The sequence below is a fragment of the Hyla sarda genome, chromosome 6 (assembly GCF_029499605.1).
Source record: "Hyla sarda isolate aHylSar1 chromosome 6, aHylSar1.hap1, whole genome shotgun sequence".
NCBI lineage: Eukaryota > Metazoa > Chordata > Amphibia > Anura > Hylidae > Hyla > Hyla sarda.
In genome coordinates, this window is record NC_079194.1 from 256,068,324 (window position 1) to 256,085,393 (window position 17,070).

Genomic DNA, 17,070 nt, shown 5'->3' on the forward strand with positions numbered 1-17,070 from the left:
GATTTTTTAAAGGCAAGGAGCAAAAAACGAAAATGCAAAAACGGAAAAACCCCCGGTCCTTAAGGGGTTAATTACCTGTAGCTGTACATACACACTACCTTAAAAGCTCTTCCCCAAACAACAAATTTTACATCTTAATGCTCATTACAAAAAAAAAAAAAAAAAAATAGCAAAAACCTTTCTAACAGGTTCCTTACCTATTCTGAAGCAGAGTATATGTGCAGCCAAAAAAACACATTGAGAAAGATGCAGGTGAAACTCTTTTGAAGTGAATAAAGTTGCAAATTCAGTGAATATCTCCAGTGCACTTAGAAAAGCAGCACTTTAAATATGCAGCCAAGCTAATAGGCCATCTACAGTTGTTGGAGTATTGAACCTATGTACTCCAAAATGGGAGGATATGACAAGATGTGAAGACTGGATTGAAACTGGCAACGCAAGAGGTAGTGCAGCTGTGGCGTAATGGTGGAACAAAGAGACCATAAGAATATTGTGAGTAACATTCTGAAAAAAAGATATGATCTTCAGGCCCCAACACTAGTCTCACACTTTGATTGCAGTGCATGTATACAGGCCAAGAAGACAGCATGCAGTAGTGAAGATTAAGCAGCAATAGGAATGTCATATGTACCTAACCATAAAGTTATATCTGCCCAGATAAGCACCACACCTCAAGTGATTAAACATTTTATATAAATAATAATTGTTTAGGGATGAGCATCAAATATTTATGGTCACTTCACCACATTCATGACATGTCGTTAGATAGGACCTTTAATAACATAGTTTGTAAGGTTGAAAAAAGGCCAGAGTCGATCGAGTTCAATCTGAAGCCCTACTGTGTTGATCCAGAGGAATCCAAAAATCTTCCATCAGGCTAATGCCAATTGCCCCATGACAGGAAAAATTCCTTCCCGACCCCAATATGGCATTCAGAATAAATCCCTGGATGAAGGTTCTATCCCCATAAATCTAGTGTACATAACCTCCAATGTTATTACTCTCTGGAAAAAACATCCAGGCCCTCCTTGAATAAGGCAAAGAGAAATTTGTTTTTAAGAAAAAATAGAAAATCATCACATACATGTTCAGTTACCTCTCAAAAGCAAACAGCATAGACACACATTTGTAGTCTATTTAATTATAAAATAGAAATATACAAAAAAATCGGTACCACAAATAATTTCTTAATGTAAGTAGATACCAACAACTTTATAAAATAGATAATTCCAAATGTACAAGTTATACAAATTTTGGGTTGGTACAAATATACATTAACTGTCTATAATTGACCACAGCTGTGTTGTTTTGAAATTATCTCGGATAAACCTGTGTTACGTTTTTCATAACTGGAGGGTCACTGAAATGTTTTTTCCTCTTTTACAAGTGCTATGACATCATTCATAATGTCAAAAATAAAATTTTGGCACGTTGGTTTATACAGCGCTTTCATAATCCACGACTTTTGACTTTTGGAGATCTCTAATCTCTGTGTCATACTACCTAACGCATATCCACTTGAAGCAGTTTTCACCAAAGTCTTAACTGTATGGACGTTTCTGTTATGGTCAAGGGCTGCAAGTTGTGTACGTGCTACCATAGAGTCCTTGAAGAAATGTAATGATTTTGGATGATATTTAAGGCATGTTTTATGGTAAATCTCTAACTCTCCCGTGTGACAATGGAAGGACAGTTGTTTTAAGTCCTTTAATAAACTGGTATTTTCTACAATATTTTTGAGCTGTTCATGGGCGGCTGAACCTTTTTCTAACCAGTTTGTATTGTTCACCACTTCTTCTGGGAGCGGTGGATGATGACATGCTCTACAATCACTATCACCATCCCATTCATGAATATTGGTAACATGATGAATAACTGATTTCCATTTTTTGATTAACAAATCAGGGTTTTTACAACATGTGCACAAGCTCCACCAAAGATGGTTTCTGATGGCCTCCACCCATTGATATAAGATTTCACAGTCTTTATGTTTAGCTGCCACTAAAATGTCATCACCAATTGATCTAAATAGGTGCCATAGATCTAGTTGATGTACAATACGTGGATAACGGTCTGTCAGAATTTCTTGTACAGCAACACTCCTGCCAGTAACAATCTTCTTCACATCAGCATTCATAGTTTGGAGTTCCTCCATAGTCTTTTGGAATCCTATTTTTTCTAGGCCTTCCAATGTCACTTGTGGAGTCAATGGCTCTATTGAAAAGGAACAAATTTTTTTGCTGGCCACGTCCATCAAGGAATATGTAGAATAATTGGCAGAAAATCCAGGATTGTCTAGTTGTTGATCTCCTGCCAAGCAAAGCGGCCTTTCCTGGACACTTTGTATGACTGCTTTTTGTTCCTCCTTCCAGTGATGATTGATGGTTGGAAACAGGTACATAGACTGATTTCTAGAATAAGTAGTTTTGTCTATAGATTTCAAATTGATCAATTTAAACATATGTTGGGATTTTACAAAACTGGAACCACTAAATAGCACTGCAGCAGATAACAGAACATTTCCCAAGGGTTCATATCCATGTCTTGGCTGGCTTTCCCACAGTAAACTTGTATGACCAGAACTGCAACGAGCTTCTACTGACAAATATGATCCAACAGTTTCCTTTCTGTATTGAGTGAGTGGTGACATACATTTTGTTTCGGATCTACACGGTATCATCATTATCAGTTTCTTAAGACAGGATTCAAACACAATATACTTTTCTTCTTCAACAAGATTCTCCACTGGTGAATCCAAGTCCTGGAAGACATGTTTTATGTCATCTTCATCTTCTGCATCACTTGGAACTAAAAAGGATTCATCCTCATCCTCACTTAATTCATTGATACAGAATAAGTTATCATTGAAGTCCTCTGATTCATCATCAGTCTGTATGGCAGATGTTTCCCATGACAATGTAGGTTTGTAAACTGGAGAAAAATGTTCATGTGGAATGGGCGAAATCCTTTCAATTTTGGGATTTTGTGATACAAAGTGAGTGAAATCTTGTGAAGGCTTAGAAATTGGAAACTGATTGTGCTCTGTTTTGATAGTAGGTTCTATCATCAGTGTACTCATGTCAAACTCTGGGATTTTAAAGTTACTATTAACATAAGTTGGGGATGGAAACACCTGTCCTGCAGATGAATCATTTTCTTGTTTTACAGCTAAAGTACTATGTACAAATGCATCAACTTCAGAATCCGATACAATTTCAACTTTAACAAAATCTAAATTGACAGTTTCTAAATCTTCACACGGCTCATTGTCATTATCACTTGAGCTGGAAGGACTCGGGTCCTTAAGTTCTATGTCTTCCGGGCTGACATCAGATACTGATGAATCATCAGTTTCTTCGTTTGGAACTAATAAAGTGCACATAATTTTACGATCTTTAGTATATATCTTAGTCTGTGTGCGTGCATTTCTTCTCCTATACATTAAGTCAGTGCCAACACAGCAACTTTTTCTATTTGTTGAGAAGTCAGTATTGACACCTTTGTCAACCATTAAAGGCTTCTGAATCAAACAAGATGTCTGAACCAATGGCGCACTGTTTGATAAAAAATAAAGATTACCTGTATTAACAGTTGGTTGGCTTATGCAAGGCTTAGGGAAAATGATTTGACCAGAAGAGGATGCAGCACTGGGTTCCAATTTTCTTTTCTTTGATGGTGGCAGACAGTTAGAAGGTACCATTTGTGAAGTAGGTGTTTTAAGTGGAATATGAAAAACAGATATAGGTGGTGGTTTGTGTGGCAAAGCAGATGTTGGTGGCGTCTGTGTCACAGAAGACACATTTCCAGACACTGGAAGAACTGTCGTGGAGCATGGATTTGTTTCACTAACAACAGTCAAAGGAATATCAGTTGGTTGAGCATTCAGAGTTTTGTCAAATGCAGCTGTAGACATTAGTGGACATGATGCTGGAGATAAGGTTATTTTTGAACAGGAAGTCGTGGTGCTTAAAGATGTAGCTTCTGGCCAGAGCTGGGTATCCAAAGGTAAGTTGGAATTCGTACTAACAGAAGATGAAGATTTTTGCTGCAGCTGACCACCATGGGATGAGGCTGTAAGTTCTGAAATTCCAGATTTACTCTGTGTAGCACATGATGATAAGGACACTGGTACTTCTAAAATTACAGAGGTAGAAGGTATTGTTTTAGATGACTGCTGACTTACTCCAGACAAGGCAGAAGGTATTTGCATATTAGTTGGTTGAATAGGCGATGAGGATTTGTCACCAACTATGGAATCAGGATTTTGACTGACTCCGCATGCTTGGAAAAAAACATGTTGAGGGACCACAGGAACTAAAGTCATTTGCTGAATGGTGGGTTGTAAGGAGGCCTTTGAATTAGTAACTGGAAACTCAACCCGATATGCATGAACTGTAGCAGTGCTAGATGGCTTCTGGCTGTCGGCAAATGGAGCAGAGGGAATTTGTTGTTCACTAGAAGAACTTGATGGCCCAGACACTGAGGGAATATTTGAAGATACTGAAGATAGAACTGTAGATGGTGTTATTGAATTAAAAATAGTGGGTATGGCAGTCTTTTTTAATGTCCTCCGATAACCATCATAGCGGTAACTGTCATTTGTGAAGTGTAAGGAACACATCCTATACGAGTCATTCACTTTTCCTAGATATACTTTTACAACCATGTCATCAATGTCTGAGCCATATTGTCCTGTCTGATGAAGCCAAAGCTTGATTTTTTCAGGTTCTCTTGGAAAACCATGAAGAATCACAGAGGAATCACGCTTCTTCCTTGTGGGAAGACAACCACGCACAACACAATTGGGCATGATGAGATGCCTACATAGAAAAAAAGAATTGACAACATGTCAAAATGCAATACATTTGAAAAGAGAAATGTGTTTAAGAATATTTTATGAACACATTTTATTTTGTTAGGAAGGATTGTGTTTACATGTGATATCATCACTGTGCAGTAATGGTGAATGTGACCTAATATAAGTATAATCTGGCCTGTGGGAAAAATCTCTGGGGGAGATTTGTCAAAACCTGTGTAGAGGGAGAGTATAACACGGGGTCACGCGCGGACATCATATCGGGTTGGTCCCGGCACCTAACAATGGCCGGGACCCATGGCTAATACCGGACATCCCCGATCGCGGTGATGTCCGGCATTAACCCCTTAGATGCAGCGATCAAAGTTGTCCCTCCTCGGCGTCCGATCGGCGATTCATTGCTTCATGCCTGAGATCCAGGCTGGAGCAATAGAGGGCCGATAACACTGATCAATGTTATGTTATGACACAGCTTTGATCAGTATATGCAATCAGAAAATTGCATGTTATAGTCCCCTATGGAGACTATTTAATAAGGGGTGCAGTGAGTATTTACACCCCACTGGCGTTTGACAGATCTTTGGAACTGTGGGCTGTGCAAATGAAAAAAAAATTCATTTTCACAGATGACTGTTCAAAAAATCTGTCAGACACCTGTGGGGTGTAAATGCTCACTGTACCCTTAATAACATTCTGTGGGGGGTGTAGTTTCCAAAATTGGGTCACATGTGGGGGGTCCACTGTTCTGGCACCACGGTGGACTTTGTAAACACACATGACCTTCAATTCCAGACACATTCTCTCTCCAAAAGCCCAATGGCGCTCTTTCTCTTCTGAGCATTGTAGTTCGCCTGCAGAGCACTTTACATCCACATATGGGGCATTTCCATACTCAGAAGAAATGGGGTTACAAATTTTGGGGGGCTTTTTTCCTATTAAAATTTGGGATAACACCAGCATTTTAGTGAAAGAAATATAACATTTTCACGTCCAACTTTAACGAAAATTCTTCAAACACCTGTGGGGTGTTAAGGCTCACTATACTATTTGTTACGTTCCATGAGGGGTGTAGTCTCCAAAATGGGGTCACATGTGGGTGTTTGTTTGTTTTTTTGTGTTTATGTCAGAATCGCTGTAACAATCAGCCACCCCTGTGCAAATCAACTCAAATGTACATGGTGCTCTCACTCCTGAGCTTTGTTGTGCATCCGCAGAGCATTTTACGTCCACATATGGGGTATTTCCATACTCATATTTGGGGTCTTTTTTTTCCTTTTACTTCTTGTGAAAATGAAAAGTATGGGGCAACACCAGCATGTTAGTGTAAAAAATAAAAAAAATTTACAATAACATGCTGGTGTAGACCCCAACTTTACCTTTTCATAATCGGTAAAAGGGAAAAAAAGCCCCAAAAAATTTGTTAGGCAATTTCTCCCGAGTACGGAAATACCCCATATGTGGCAGTAAACTGTAGCCTTGAAATACGACAGTGTACCGAAGTGAGAGAGCACCATGCGCATTTGAGGCCTAAATTAGGGATTAGCAAAGGGACAGACCCGGATGCAAGAATTACACTTGCCTCCGATACCAAAATTACCTTACAGCAGTGTTTCCAAACAGGGTGCCTCGAGCTGTTGCAAAATTCCCAGCATGCCTGGACAGACAGTGGCTGTCCGGTAACACTGGGAGTTGATGTTTTGCAACAGCTGGAGGCTCCGTTTTAGAAACCGTGCCATACCAGACGAATCTCATTTTTATTGGGGGGGGGGGGGGGTATATGTATGTCTTACCCTTTATTTTGTGTAGGCGTAATGTAGTGTAGTGTTTTTAGGGAACAATCACATGGGCGGGTTTCCCGCTGGGAGTTTGAGCTGCAGCGGAAAATGTGCTGCATCTGAAACTTGCAGCGAGAAACTCACTGTAAACTTGCCCGTGTGAATGTACCCTGTACATTCACATTGGGGGGGGGGGGGGGGGGGGGGGGCAAACCTCCAGCTGTTGCAAAACTACAACTCCCAGCATGCCCTTTGGATGTCCGTGCATGCTCGGGGCTGCAGTTATTTAACAGCTGGAGGCACACTGGTTGCAAAACACTGAGTTAGGTAACAAACTCTCAGTGTTACGCAACCAGTGTGCCTTCAGCTGTTGCAAAAACTACAACCCCCAGCATGCACGGACAGCAGAAGGGCATGCTGGGACTTGTAGTTATGCAACAGTTGGAGGCATACTACTACAACTTCCAGCATGCCCAGACAGCCGAAGGGCATGTTGAGAGTTGTAGCTATGCAACAACTGGAGGAGAACAGTTTGGAGACCACTGTGTAGTGGCGTAGTGGAATTTTTTTGCGCGTACGCCAAAATTAATTGACAATATGTTTTTATAATTCGGATATTTCCGCACGCGGCGATACCACATATTTTTATTTACACAGTTTTTTTTTTTTGTTTTTTTTTTAATGAGAAAAGGAGGTGATTCAAACTTTTATTAGGGAAGGGGTTAAATGATCTTTATAATTTTTTTTTTTTGCAGTGTTATAGCTCCCATAGGGACCTATAACACTGCACACACTGATCTTTTACATTGATCAGTGGTTTCTCATAGGAAACCATTGATCGATGATTCTGCCGCTTGACTGCTCATGCCTGGATCTCAGGCACTGAGCAGTCATTCAGCGATCGGACAGCATGGAGGCAGGTAGGGACCCTCCGGCTGTCTTGTAAGCTGTTCGGGATGATGTGATTTCACCGCGGCAATCCCAAACAGCTCCCTGAGCTAACCGGCAACGTTTTAGTTTCACTTTAGACGCGGCAATCCACTTTGAATGCCGTGTCTAAAGGGGTATTAGCACGCGGCACCGCGATCGGTGCTGCGCGCTATTAGCCACGGGTCATGTACGTCATGGGTCCTGTAGGGGTTAAACTTGTAAGCCAATTCCTCTCAAGTGAAGAACTACCTCATATGTGGCTGTAAAGTGCTCTGTGGGCGCACTAGGGGGCTCAAAAGGGAAGGAGCGACAATGGGCTTTAGGAGGGCATGTCACATTTAGGAATCCCCAATGGTGCCAGAACAGCAAAACCCCCCACATGGCATACTATTTGGGAAACAACACCCTTCAAGGAACGTAACAAGGGGTCTAGTGAGCCTTAATATCCCAGAGGTGATTGACGAACTTTCGTTAAAGTGGGACACGAAAATGAAAAATGTGATTTATTATTTTTTCACTAAAATGCTGGTGTTACCGTAAATTTTTCATTTTCACAAGGTGTAATAGGAGAAAATACCCCCCCAAAATTTGTACTCCCATTTCTCTCGAGTAAGGCAATACTACATATATGGATGTAAAGTAATCTGTGGGTGCACTAGAGGGCTCAGAAGGGACTTGTCAATCACCAGTGGGGTGTAAATGCTCACTACACCCCTTAATTCGTTCCTTGAGGGGTGTAGTTTCCAAAATGGGGTCACATGTGGGTGTTTTTTTTTTTGTTTTGTTTTTTGAGTTTATGTTAGAATCGCTGTAACTATCAAACACCCCTATGCAAATAACATATTTAGGCCTTAAAAAGTAGGGATCGACCGATATTGATTTTTTAGGGCCGATACCGATAATCTGTCAACTTTCAGGCCAATCTCCATACTATTCATGTGCACTCCTGAATGAGAAAAGGCTGCAGTATTGTACACCACCACTATTAAAGGTATAGCAATAGGTACAAGCAGAGGATAAGGCTGAAACCACATAAAAAAAAAAATATATATATATATAGACTAGCTGAGTACCCGGCATTGCCCGGTTTTTCCTTCCTAATCCTTGTTGGGGAGGAAAATAAACAAAGGAGGAAGCTTTTGACTTGATATCCCGTCCTCATATATTGTTGTCATATCCCGGTCCTCATATCCCGGTCCTCCTATCCCGACCTGTAATATGTGTACCAGTTATTGGGGGGGGGAAGAGACCCCCCCATGATCTCCTGCACAAGGCCCCGGCAGTTGGCTGGAAGAAGGCGTGCCGACCACCGCTCAGAGCGCCGGCAGACACGCCCCTCCTTGTACCCTTGTACATGGAGGGGGGTGTCGGCTGTGGCTTCCTGTGGGGGTCAGACGTCAGTTTCCCGCAAACTGGCGGGGCCCCGTGCAGGAGATCGCGGGGGGTCTATAACTTATAACTTATCCCCTATCCTTGGATAGAGGTTGTTTTTTTTTTTTTAACTAGACTACTTTTAAGGCCAAAATGGGCTTTGTCCTTAAAGGGGTACTCCGCCCCTAGACATCTTATCGCCGCGGTCCCGCTGCTGGGGAGCCCCGGGATCCCCGCTGTGGCACCTTGCTATCATTACAGCACAGAGCGAGTTCGCTCTGCACGTAATGACGAGCAATACAGGGGCCGGAGCATCGTTACGTCACGGCTCCGCCCCTCGTGACGTCACGGCCCACCCCTTTCAATACAAGTCTATGGGAGGGTGCGTGGTGGTCGTCACACCCCCTGCCATAGACTTGCATTAAGGGGACGAGCCGTGATGTCATGAGGGGCGGAGCCATGATGTCACGTTGCTCCGTCCCCTGTATCGCCCATCATTACGCACAGAGCGAACTCGCTCTGTGCTGTAATGATAGCCTCACCAGCAGCGGGACCGCGGCGATCTAACATCTTATCCCCTAACCTTTGGATAGGGGATAAGATGTCTAGGGGAGGAGTACCCCTTTAATGCTCTGAGTGTTGCTGTGTAAGAGGGGGCGTGAAAGAGGAGTTTCAAAAACTGTGATTATCTGTTGTGCGGAGTGAATCTGTGGAGTGGGTGCGACTGCCTATAGCCCACATTCATATTTTGGGTAAGTTTTTCTCTTTTGCACATAGTGGGATAACTGTTAGAGTTTAAACACCCTTTTTTTTTTTTTTTTCTCTGTTCCACCTCTAGGGGGAGGAGGAGTAGATTGGGCACAGGTGTATAAATCTTAGCTTGTGACTCTTATTGAGAGCTTGCTCTTTCTGAGTGTTGTTGTGTAAGAGGGGGCGTGAAAGAGGAGTTTCAAAAACTGGAGTTTGAAAGCAGGAGGTTGAGATCGCTGTGAGTTTTAATTTTTGAACCCACAAGGTCTACAAAAAAAATTAAGTGTAATTTTGACTGTCTGTTTTTTCCTATACATTTGTGAAATCCCCATAACTAGATGGCCTCCATGTTGGAATGTATGCAATCCTTGAACAACAGTTTGAGGGTGCATATTGTTGTGCGAGATGTGTGCTAGTTGTCCGTTTGGAAGCCCAGATCCTGCATCTAGAGGGGCGACTGGCAACAATGAGAAGCATTAACAACATGGAGAGGAGTCTCCTGCTCACTGAGCAGGCACTCTCGGGAATAGAGGTGGGGGAGGACAGTCAGGCAGTTAGCTGGGTTACAGTTAGAAAGAGGGGTAGGGGAAAAAGTGTCAGGGAGGCTAGTCCTGAACTGGCATACCCCAACAAGTTTGCCCGCTTGGCAGATGAGGGGGATGCCATTACAGAGCTAGCAGAACTGCAGCAGGATACCGCCTCTGACCGCCAGGGGGGTGTCTGCTCCAGTAAGGAGGGAGGGAGGAGTACAGGGCAGGCCAGACAGGTACTAGTGGTGGGGGACTCAATTATTAGGGGGACAGACAGGGCAATCTGTCACAAAGACCGGGATCGCCGAACAGTGTGTTGTCTGCCTGGCGCACGAGTTCGGCACATCGCGGATCGGGTTGACAGGTTGTTGGGCGGGGCTGGAGAGGACCCAGCAGTCATGGTACATATTGGCACCAATGACAAAGTAAGAGGTAGGTGGAGTGTCCTTAAAAATGATTTCAGGGACTTAGGCCGCAAGCTTAAGGCAAGGACCTCCAAGGTAGTCTTTTCTGAAATACTACCAGTACCACGAGCCGCACCAGAGAGGCAGCGGGAGATCAGGGAGGTAAACAAGTGGCTCAGAAGCTGGTGTAGGAAGGAAGGGTTTGGGTTCATGGAGAACTGGGCTGACTTCGCTGTCGGTTACTGGCTCTACCGTAGGGACGGGCTGCACCTCAATGGGGAGGGTGCAGCTTTGCTTGGGGAGAAGATGGCTAGAAGGGTGGAGGAGTGTTTAAACTAGGGACTTGGGGGGAGGGAACCTACAGCAAAGAGGGGGAAGATAGTGTAGATAGAGAGGTGGGAATTATAAATGTACCTGGGGGTGGAGCGGAGGGAGGGGTTAGAATAGTTAATAGGAATAAGCTTCATAGGAAAATAAAACTTACACCCTTGAATCCCATTAACCCCAATAACATAAAAGATGGAAATGTAAAGTGTATGTTCACAAATGCCAGAAGCCTAGCAAATAAAATGGGGGAGCTTGAGGCCTTGATACTGGAGGAACATATTGATATAGTTGGGGTCACTGAGACATGGCTGGACTCCTCGCCTGACTGGGCTGTCAATCTGCAGGGGTTTACATTGTTTCGCAAGGATAGAATGAACAGAAAAGGTGGTGGAGTCTGTCTGTATGTAAGAAGTGGTATGAAAGTCAGTGTGAACGATGCCATAGTGTGTGATGATTCTTAGGATGTGGAATCATTGTGGGTAGAATTACAAAAGGAGGGAAATACTGAAAAAATAGTATTTGGTGTAATCTACAGACCCCCTAATATCACTGAAGAGATAGAAGTTCGGCTTCATAAACAAATAGAGAGGGCCGCCCGGGCAGGTACAGTGGTAATAATGGGAGATTTTAACTATCCAGATATAGATTGGGGGCCGGGGTTGGCTAAAACTACAAAGGGGCGACAATTCCTAAATTTATTGCAGGATAATTTTATGGGCCAGTTTGTGGAGGACCCAACAAGAAGTGATGCCTTGTTGGATCTGATCATTTCCAACAACGCAGAGCTGGTTGTTAATGTAACTGTGCGGGAAAACCTTGGTAATAGCGACCACAATATAGTTACTTTTGACTTAAAATGTAGAAAACAAAGACAGGCGGGGAAGGCAAAAATATATAACTTTAAAAAGGCAAATTTCCTGGGCTGAGGGCTGCACTACAGGACATAGACTGGGGGGAGGTGTTGTCAAATACTGATACAGAAGGTAAATGGGACATCTTTAAATCAACTCTAAATAACTATACAGCTAAATATATACCAAAGGGGAACAAATATAAACGATTAAAACTAAATCCTACATGGCTGACACATGATGTTAAAAGAGCAATAAACAACAAAAAAATAGCCTTCAAAAAATACAAATCTGATGGGTCAGCTATAACAGTACAAGGAGCTTAATAAAATCTGTAAAAATGTAATAAAAACAGCAAAAATTCTAAATGAGAGACAGGCGGCTAAAGAAAGCAAAACTAATCCTAAATATTTTTTTAGATATATAAATGCAAAAAAACCAAGGACAGAGCATGTAGGACCCCTTAATAATGATAATGGGGAGGTTGTCACAGGCGATCAAGAGAAGGCGGAGCTACTGAATGGGTTCTTTAGTTCTGTATATACTATGGAAGAAGGAGCTGACATTGGCCAGGTCAGTGCTGGTAACACATCATGTAATGTACTGAACTGGCTTAATGTAGAGATGGTACAAGGTAAGTTAAGTGATATAAATGTAAGCAAATCCCCAGGACCGGATGGACTACACCCAAGAGTTCTTAGAGAGGTAAGTTCAGTAATATCTGTACCCTTGTTCATGATATTTAGAGATTCTCTGGTGTCTGGTATTGTGCCAAGGGACTGGCGCAAGGCGAATGTGGTGCCAATCTTCAAAAAGGGCTCTAGGTCTTCCCCAGGAAACTATAGACCGGTAAGTTTAACGTGCATTGTGGGTAAATTGTTTGAAGGACTTATAAGGGATTACATACAGGAATACATAGGGGATAATAGTATTATAAGTGATAGCCAGCATGGGTTTACTAAGGATAGAAGTTGTCAAACCAATCTAATTTGCTTTTATGAAGAGGTGAGTAGAAGCCTTGACAGAGGAATGGCTGTGGATATAGTGTTTCTGGATTTTGCTAAAGCATTTGATACTGTCCCTCACAGACGTCTGACAGGTAAGTTAAGGTCTTTGGGTTTGGAAACTTTAGTTTGTAACTGGATTGAACACTGGCTCATGGATCGTACCCAGAGAGTGGTGGTCAATGATTCGTACTCTGATTGGTCCCCGGTAATTAGTGGTGTACCCCAAGGTTCAGTACTGGGCCCGCTGTTGTTTAATTTATTTATCAATGATATAGAGGATGGTATTAACAGCTCTGTTTCTATCTTTGCAGATGACACCAAGCTTTGTAGCACGGTACAGTCTATAGAGGATGTGCATAAGTTACAAGATGACTTGGATAGACTAAGTGTCTGGGCATCCACTTGGCAAATGAGGTTCAATGTGGATAAATGTAAAGTTATGCATCTGGGTACTAATAACCTGCATGCGTCGTATGTCTTAGGGGGGATTAAACTGGCAGAGTCACTGGTAGAGAAGGATCTGGGTGTACTTGTGGATCACAGACTACAGAATAGCATGCAATGTCAGGCTGCTGCTTCCAAAGCCGGCAGGATATTGTCATGTATAAAAGGAGGCATGGACTCAAGGGACAGGGACATAATACTCCCCCTTTATAAAGCATTGGTACGGCCTCACCTGGAATATGCTGTTCAGTTTTGGGCACCAGTCCATAAAAGGGACACTGCGGAGTTGGAAAGGGTGCAGAGACGCGCGACTAAACTAATATGGGGCATGGAACATCTTAGTTATGAGAAGCGATTAAAGGACTTACAATTGTTTAGTCTTGAGAAGAGACGTTTAAGGGGGGATATGATAAACGTATATAAGTATATAAATGGCCCATACAAAAAATATGGAGAAAAACTGTTCCAGGTTAAACCCCCCCAAAGGACGAGGGGGCACTCCCTCCGTCTGGAGAAGAAAAAGTTTAGTCTCAAGGGGCGACACGCCTTCTTTACCGTGAGGACTGTGAATTTATGGAACGGTCTACCTCAGGAACTGGTCACAGCAGGAACAATTAACAGCTTTAAAACAGGATTAGATACATTCCTGGAACAAAATAAGATTCATGTTTATGAAGAAATATAAAATCTCATCCCTTCCCCAATATCGCGCCACACCCCTACCCCTTAATTCCCTGGTTGAACTTGATGGACATATGTCTTTTTTCAACCGTACTAACTATGTAACTATGTAATGGGTTAATGCCTGTGTGTACATACCCTAGGGAAGTGTTTCCCAACCCAGTGTGCCTTCAGCTGTTGCAAAACTACAACTCCAAGCATGCCCTGACAGCCAATAGCTATGAGTGATTCAGATACTGCACCAATAAACACTGAAAGAGGCCGCAGCCCCCTTACAGGCGTCAATACCCAAAAACAGCTGATCAGTGCCAGGAGCCAGATCCCCTCCACATCTCATATTATTGGTCTATCCTGAAAGTAGTACAGTGACCCCCCCCCCCCCCCTGACCTATGATGGCCCCGACATACGATCATTTCAATCAGAGACCACCGCATGTTGAAGGCAGCATCAACATACGATGCTTTTGTATTTCGGGGCCATCGCATAAACGGCTATCCGGCAGCGCAGACTACTTCAGTTACCACCGGATAGCCGTTTACGGGGCCCCGTGTGGTCAGCTGGCGATCACTTACCTGTCCTCGGGGCTCCGGCACGTCCTCTTGGAGATCCCCTGCATCGTCGGCGGTCTCCATCGTCATCATCACGTCGCTGCGCACGCCGTCCCGTCATCCAATAGGAGCGGTGTGCGCGGCAACGTGATGGCTGCGACGGAGAACGAAGATGCCGGGGAAGCAGAGGCCTTGCCAGAGTTTCGGGGACACCCCGGGGATGCGGCGACAGTGATGGAAGGCGACATCCCGGGCAGCGGTGACGGTCCGGAGCGGCAGGGACACGTGAGTATAACCTCCAATACCAGTGGTCTTCAACCTGCGGACCTCCAAATGTTGCAAAACTACAACTCCCAGCATGCCCGGACAGCCGTTGGCTGTCCGGGCATGCTGGGAGTTGTAGTTTTGCAACATCTGGAGGTCCGCAGGTTGTAGACCACTGTCCTATACTTTACATTGCACGGATCCCTCAACATGTTGAGGGACCATTGTAGTTTAAAGCACGCATAGCTGTAATAGGCATTTTTTTTAAATAAAATATGGGTGATAGCAACATAAAAATTACATGTACATGATCAGGATGAGATACTGAGTAACATGTAACAGTTTAGTTTTTTGCAGAATCTGACAGGTTCACTTTAAAAGTTTTTAGTGTTTTTTTGTTGTTGTTGTTTACTAGTTTAGGAAACTCCTGTTTTTTCCCCCCCCCTTTAACCTAGTAGTTATAGAAAACAGTAATAAGATGTCGTGCCAATAACGCATCACTTGCTCCTAGCAGTGTGCACTGCGCCCTATCCCTTCCCCACCCCCAGTAACACATGACATCCATCCTCCTCTATATACACAGGGAAGAGGACAGATTGCTCGGCCATACATAAGAACACATCACACCATCATCCCGCCAGTTACCTCAGCACACTGCGCCGCCTACACTTCTCATAACCACTTCAGCTTCTCTGACGTCATCAACCGCCGACGGCGCCGCCTGAGTGACGTCACGCAGCCAAGATGGCGGAGAAGTGGAGGCTCCGGTCCGGGTTTTCTGCAGGTGATTGGAGGCCATGAGGACAGTTCTCCACCATAACCCCCCGGCCGGGGAAGAAGTGTAATGGAGGTCGTGTATGAGGAGAGAGAAGACTCCATTCATACTGTATATATAGATGATGCTGCGGGGTCAGGATTACAGCTTTACAGCAATCTCCTAGCAGCTGCTTATTAATATAACCAGTAAGACAGTGTTTTCCAAACAATGTGTCTCCAGCTGTTGCAAAACTACAACTCCCAGCATGCCCGGACAGCCTTTGGCTGTCCGGGCATGCTGGGAGTTGTAGTTTTGCAACAGCTGGAGGCACCCTGGTTGGGAAACACTGCAGTCAGAACATCATTTACTCCCCCCACCAGTCTCTGATGACATCACATGATGCTTTCGCCATACTACCATATATACCAAGTGTATGTCACCGTGAGGCCCAGTGATTGGTTGCATGCGTCACAGGTCAGAACAGTTCATCTTTGCAGCAGTGACGTAAAGAGAGCTGGAAACTAGAGATGGGCGAACTTACAGTAAATTCGATTTGTCACGAACTTCTCGGCTCGGCAGTTGATGACTTATCCTGCGTAAATTAGTTAAGCTTTCAGGAGTTCCGGTGGGGTGGAAAAGGGGGATACAGTCCTAGGAAAGAGTCTCCTAGGACTGTATCCACCTTTTCCAGCCCACGGGAGCACCTGAGAGCTGAACTAATTTATGCAGGATAAGTCATCAACTGCCGAGCCGAGAAGTTCGTGACTAATCGAATTTACTGTAAGTTCGCTCATCTCTAATCTCTAACCATGGAGGCACTGGCGATTTATAATGCGGATATGTTCTTATTTACTTATAAACAATTGTTGTTGTCTAAGTTCTCTAATGCTACTGTAACATTACATGATACATCAGTGGTCCCCAAACTGTGGCCCTCCAGATGTTGCAAAACTACAACTCCCAGCATGCCTGGACAGCCAACGGCTGTCCAGGCATGCTGGGAATTGTAGTTTTGCAACATCTGGAGGGCCACAGTTTGGGGAACACTGCAATACATTGTTGCCCCCCCCCCCCCGGCTGTGCAGCGACGTTTGACGTCTTTATCAATACATTTGATCCCAATATGTGAAACAGAGATTAGAGATGAGCGAACTTACAGTAAATTCGATTCGTCACAAACTTCTCGGCTCGGCAGTTGATGACTTATCCTGCATAAATGAGTTCAGCTTTCAGGTGCTCCGGTGGGCTGGAAAAGGTGAATACAGTCCTAGGAGACTCTTTCCTAGGACTGTATCCACCTTTTCCAGCCCACCGGAGCACCTGAAGGCTGAACTAATTTATGCAGGATAAGTCATCAACTGCGGAGCCGAGAAGTTTGTGACGAATCGAATTTACTGTAAGTTCGCTCATCTCTACTGGGAACCATGGAGGCACTGGCGATTTATAATGCGGATATGTTCTTATTTACTTATAAACAATTGTTGTTGTCTAAGTTCTCTAATGCTACTGTAACATTACACGATACATCAGTGGTCCCCAAACTGTGGCCCTCCAGATGTTGCAAAACTACAACTCCCAGCATGCCTGGAGTTCGTGACGAATCGACTTTACTGT

At 43.7% G+C, this 17,070-nt stretch overlaps 1 protein-coding gene across 2 annotated transcripts; it reads right to left on the minus strand.

Annotated features, from left to right (window-relative positions):
* Positions 1-1,125: 1,125 nt before the first annotated feature.
* On the minus strand, positions 1,126-16,014 carry LOC130277739 (uncharacterized). Of its 2 annotated transcripts, none has more exons than XM_056528474.1 (2): positions 15,345-16,014; positions 1,126-4,820 (listed from the first exon to the last, which is right to left on the minus strand). In XM_056528474.1, exon 2 carries the CDS (start codon positions 4,808-4,810, stop codon positions 1,358-1,360), a length of 3,453 nt encoding a protein of 1,150 aa, XP_056384449.1. In that variant the 5' UTR covers positions 4,811-4,820; positions 15,345-16,014; the 3' UTR covers positions 1,126-1,357. The 2 variants fall into 2 exon arrangements, with proteins under 2 accessions (XP_056384449.1, XP_056384448.1); XM_056528473.1 differs by lacking the exon at positions 15,345-16,014 and adding an exon at positions 15,310-15,336.
* Positions 16,015-17,070: the final 1,056 nt, after the last annotated feature.